Genomic DNA, 6,000 nt, shown 5'->3' with positions numbered 1-6,000 from the left:
ACAAATTTGAACATTGTTCGAATTAAATTCGAACAAATTCAAACAAAACATTCAAAATAGAAAGCCACTTTCAACCACTTTCAAGCCCATATCTCCTGCACCCTTATAGCTATCGAGATGCAACCACCCCTATGCACGAATAGAGACTTGGGGCTACTACCACATACAAACACCATTCATGTGCGATGTGTAGTTTTTGCGAAAAAGTGAAATATAGGGACATACATGTCCATTTTTATATATATATAGATGGTCACACCAATTCAAATTAATCTTGCTGATAAAAAAAATTTAATGCTCTTTAACTTTTGAAGAGTTTTCATGATAATATTATAATACAGCATTGTAATAAATAACTACTGTTTGTGCAAAATAGTATAGAAATAGAGTTAGCAAACACTAATCGCTTTATGGAATTTGTTGGATGGTAATTTTCAAATTGCAGACTCATAAATCCTCACTGTCATCCGTCTGTTCTTCATTAATCTCAAAAACAGAGACAGACAGATAATAATCAAGACCAGATACGGAAAGCTTGGGGGTCGGCGGCACTAATTAATTTTTAAATTAAAATACGATTAAAAATTGCAGCCCACAATTGTGACAATGTTACAATAAATAATTCAGATTTTACTTATTTTTAACTTGTTGTTACTTAACAAAATTTAATAAAACTGATTACTTATAAGTTTTTCCCCCTCCATTAAAACAGAACCTTGCAGTGCATCTTAGAATCAAGGATATACGGTATTTTAAATTGATTCCAAAATTATTTAATTTTATATCATCATTAAAAGTAAATAAAATTAAAAGATACGGTCAGTTCCAGGAAACAGAACGGCTCCTCTGATCATTTCTCCCATAATGCAACCCACTGACCAAATATCCACTTTAAAAGAAAGAAAATAAAATTAATAAATTAGTTATATTGTAAATTTAGAAAATAGAACAACATATATTTGTATTTTTGTTTAATCCTATATAATTATTCTTATGTAGTAAAACATTACATTATATAAATATGAGATGTTGCTAAAAAGAAATGAGAATTATTTTTTAATATTATATATTCTTTTACATATAACAATTTCAATATTTATTCTCTTCAGAGTGCTTTCAAGCAACACCTTATACGCTATTCATTTAGATAAACCAGAGTCCAAAATAGTCACAGAAGTCTTCAGAAGAGACCATCTTCAAATGTTACAGTGTTCTGGATGTCCACAGTCTTCAAATCTTTTTTCTAAAGTAGATAAATTAATTTTTGGGAACAGATAAAAATCATGTCACAAGTCCAACAAGTAAGGTGTATCAAATGTCAAGGTCTTGTTTAATCTTAAAAATTCTCTCACTGCAATGGTAAAATGACACGTTTTTCTGCCGAAAGATAACAATGCTGATTTGCTTCGCAATTCACTTGCAACAACCGATTGCAGCAAGACAAGAACAATCTATAGGATTTCTAAAAAGAATGTTATCATTTTAAATTATTGTAATTATGTTAATTATTACCTGAGAAGTATGCAATATACATCAATTGATATAAAATGTCCTGTTTCATCTTCGTTATGCATATAAACATCTTTATCTGCTGCCTCTAGGAAGCACTGTAAAAAAAAAAATAGCAACTCTGCAACACAAAGTGTTTTGCATTCTGTAGTTTGCAAAGTCGTAGTCAGTTGTCGTTGTGTAAACATATGAATGTAATTTTCAGACAATTTCAAAGTGATTTACAATGTAAGAAAAACATTCTTGTGGCACAATGACGACCCATTCTGACTTTGTGGACTGCAGAACACATTGCCTTTTCAGTTGCGAAGTTTCCATTTTTGTTTATGGCACTTCCTAAAGGCAGTAGACAAAAAGACATTTGAATGCAGATGATAAATGAAATCCAAACAGTTACTCTATCGATTGGTATACTTCCCAGGTAATAACGAACATAATTACAGTAATTTAAAATAGTACCATTTTTTTTGAAGACCCTAAACACAGGAAAAATAAGTTACAACATAATATGAATATTTTTGACATGAGCAACAGAAAAGCGCTGGTAAGCAACAACTCTAATTTGTTTTTAACCTCTCCTCATAAAAAAATCAAGTCAGTTTTCAAAATGCACAAGTTAGCAATTTGTTAACCCTCCAGGAGACAGACCTCACAGGATCTATTTTTCAATTTTTATAGTTAAACCTTCTTTAATTTGTCTTTGGACTAATATAATGGCATGACTCAAACCTTTAAAATACAGTGACAACATCTCAGAATTTAACTTTTTCATTCCATTTTATAAGTCTGAGTCATGCTGTTGTGGTTTATACAAGTTTGGTTTTGAAGAAAGTACAATATAAATCATCCTACAATACTCATCACTACACAGGTATTTACAAATATTTTATATAATTAATTTTATACAAACCGTTCTCTTTATAGCCCATTCCAAGTATAACTTCAGGTGCACGATAGTATCTTGTTACTACGTAAGGAGTCATCATAAACGTTGTTCCAGCTGTCCTTGCAAGTCCAAAGTCAAGAATTTTTAATGTACAATCTGATTTAACTACAATATTACTTGGTTTTAAATCCTGAAATTAAATCAATGAACATTATTTGTAAAATCTAAATTAAATAAGATAAAATAATAATTAAAAACATATATATCATCATCAATCTAACTGAATTGGGGCATGAAAGATACTATTATTGTGATTTTTGTAAACAGAGACTAAAATTGCCACATATTGCACTTTACTTGAAGAGAAGCTGAAGCTTGCAATTTGCACTAAATGCAATTTGGACAACAGTTTAGAGGACTGCTGTCCAAAGTAGTTTTATTGCTTTATGACAATATATGTCCTCATAATTGAGAACAGTGCAAACTACTGAAAAAAGAAAATTTGACCTTCTCTGTTCACTGTAGAGCCTGGGGCCGTATTCTGGTCACTGTCTCTGGTCTCTCGCAAGCCGGTCGCCGATTGGCTAATCATTTGGATTAGCTAATCAGCGACCAGCTTGTAAGAGACCAGAGACAGTGACCAGAATACGGTCCCTGGTCTTCACAACTAATCATCACTTTTTTACTTCTAAAAGAAGTACTATATGGTCATAAATTTGAAATTAATGAAAAGGTAAAAGCAGTGATGCACAACTGGCTACATGCCCAGACAAAATCTTTTATTCTAACAGAATCGATAAACTTCTGGACTGCTATTACAAGCGTGCGTAACAGTAATTGGGATAAGTTAAACCAAAATAAATAACCAAAACTATTGTCTTTGACAAAAATGCTATATATCCCAGGTGTCATAGACTCTCCTATTATCTCCTTGTCATTTCTGAGGAGTCTGTAAATTATATGATTTCTTCGGTAACAAATTCTGGTGTCGTTGCTTCAGGCTATGTCTGTGTAATTTTTGTGAACTGTTGTTGAGAATGTTCAACAAGGATTTGAAATATATTGGAGTCACTTCCAACCCCCTAAGGACTTGAATAAAAGCACATGACAACTTAAAAAAGGGAACTCCCAGTCACATTGTTGACATTTGTATTGGAACCAGATAGCCATGTTAACCTACAGAAAGCCTGGTTAATATAGCCAACTGATAATCATGTAGAATTAAAAGAAATGGATACCTTAGAGATTTACAAATCCGAAAGAACAATATCATTCCTTCATATTTGAGTGTGTTTTCTTTAGCATTTATGCATTTGGATTCCTTTCAAGTGCATAAATGACCAAAGATGTGAAAACACTCTCCTATGTATGAAAGATCTGTTATAAAGTTCCCCGAATCAAGTACTGTTGGATCACAATCTTTTTATTTTTATTGTTACTTTTGTTCTGTTATTTTTTTAAAATCTTACTTTACTACATTGTATATATAAATTGTACTAAATCAAATTTGCATACATGCTTTGAGTTAACATTTAAAATTTAATTTCTGTAACATCATCGTCAGAATGAACCAATATCTGTTTATCAATTTTAAGAAATTAACAAAATGAATAATTCAATTACAATAACGTAATATCTACCTTCGGAATTATATAATTTCTATACGCGATAATTATAATTTTCAAATTTCGGATGAAGTCTTATCAAAAATAATTTTAGAATAAATTTTATACAATAATAAAATAAGAATTTTATGAAATTTATGCGATGATAATATTTAAAAAGAAAATTTAAAATCAATTATAATGAATAATAGATTAATATTACATACTCTATGGATTATTCCAGCAGAATGTAAATGTTTTATACCACATAGCATCTGATATAGAAGATAGGACATTCTTTCATGGTCCAAATCCATCTGGATAACTTGGCACAGATTTGCATCCATCAATTCCATTACCAAGTATCTAATAAAAAATATATAATGAAAGTCAAAATTAAAACATTCTGAATTAATTTACAACTCAAAATATATATTTTAAATTAAATTGAAAAATTCTCTCTTATTTACTACCATTTCATATAAGATATAATGGTGAACATAGTGTTTTTTCAAACTTTTTTAACACATTTTACATCTCATATAAAGGAATATTCTTAAAGCCCGTAATCAAATCGTAATTCAATATGGGACAGCAAAGATTTTATTTTTTAAAGTTTCTCATAGTGTTGCAAATTACATTAATTTTAAACAGATACTAACCCCTTAAGCCCATAACCCGAGATATCTCGGGCAACCCCTTAAGTTAACAGCCCCCCAAAAAATCAGGTAATTTAACATTAATTTTGGCTAGTGGTTTGCATTATATACATATATTCTTTAAACCATTCACACACAGTATTTCCATCTAAGAAAATTTCCTATGTTATCGTTATATGTGTCATACAATATATGCCATTATATATCCAAAGAATTTTATTCAATTACCATCTTCAGTGTAATTCTCAAGGCAACACCAAGTGTTTTGGCTAGTGATGCCATATAATTGAAAATATTGTGAAATATAATAGAAAATATTCTCTGATTTTATGAAAAAAAGTACACTCTTTCAAGTAAGAACTTAAAAACAAACTGACATTAGTATTTTTTAAATATACATTTTTGTTTATTAAGTTAATTAAACTAATCCAAAACACAAACAGGCACTTCTTTATGCTATCAAGTTTTCATTTGTTCAAAAAATAAACAAAAGTTACTTACTATAAACGATGGCCTAAAACAAAATAAAATGATAAGAAATATCCATAGAATATTCCTTATTAATTTATTTTACTTTAATATACTTAAAACTGTTGAGAGAAATGCAGTATCCTTTATAATAATATAGAAAAACTCACAATCACTTACACATCTTGGAAATCTTCTAGTGATTTCTGAGGTGTGAATGCATTGAGAAGTCCAATAATCTGAAATTCAGAACAAATAAAATTCTTGAAATATCATTAAAAAAAATTTATTTGAAATATTCTATATATGTATCCAACTGTCAGTCACTTCTTGTTTAACGATCATACGAGAATGATCATTTTAATGACCATTGTACAATTCAGTGACAAATAGTAAATATGGCAAGTGTCTGTTCTTTAACTGAATAGTCAATTTAGCTAGCAATATGGTAATTTTAAATTGATTGAGAATTATTTTTATTAATAGCTTTACCCATGACTATCACTCAGAAATGGTACACATCAAAAAATTAATACTGAAAGAATAATTCCAAATGTTTTAAATTATTACAGATAAATTATTATTACAATACTCGGTGTAAAATGTTATTCTAAATATTTTTATGACCACAGACTGGGAGATGTACCGTACACATACACACATATATAAGTATAATGTTTGATTAAAAGTCATTTCCATCAACCAATGATGTCAGGACCAATTATAATCTTTAAGCTAGAAGTGACTGATTACATTTACTACAATATTTCATTCAATAATTTCTTCATAAAATTTTTTGAATTTAAATAACAAATGTAAATTTATACAGTAAATTTTTGCTTTATAATAATCCATTTCAAAGAATCCACTAAAT

At 29.3% G+C, this 6,000-nt stretch overlaps 1 protein-coding gene across 1 annotated transcript in view; it reads right to left on the bottom strand.

Annotated features, from left to right (window-relative positions):
- LOC111618789 (stress-activated protein kinase JNK-like) overlaps positions 1-6,000 on the bottom strand; it is a 45,873-nt gene that overhangs the window by 4,674 nt on the left and 35,199 nt on the right. Inside the window, exons 5-8 of the mRNA XM_023360359.1 lie at positions 5,307-5,365; positions 4,227-4,365; positions 2,420-2,585; positions 818-889 (exon numbers count right to left, since the gene is read on the bottom strand). Coding sequence (XP_023216127.1) covers positions 818-889; positions 2,420-2,585; positions 4,227-4,365; positions 5,307-5,365 — 436 coding nt within the window. The remainder of the gene's footprint in view (positions 1-817; positions 890-2,419; positions 2,586-4,226; positions 4,366-5,306; positions 5,366-6,000) is intronic.

Source organism: Centruroides sculpturatus, unplaced genomic scaffold (assembly GCF_000671375.1).
Source record: "Centruroides sculpturatus isolate CEXI.00-Female unplaced genomic scaffold, Cexi_2.0 scaffold13, whole genome shotgun sequence".
Taxonomy (NCBI): Eukaryota; Metazoa; Arthropoda; class Arachnida; order Scorpiones; family Buthidae; genus Centruroides; species Centruroides sculpturatus.
This window is presented reverse-complemented; position numbering and strand designations above follow the sequence as displayed.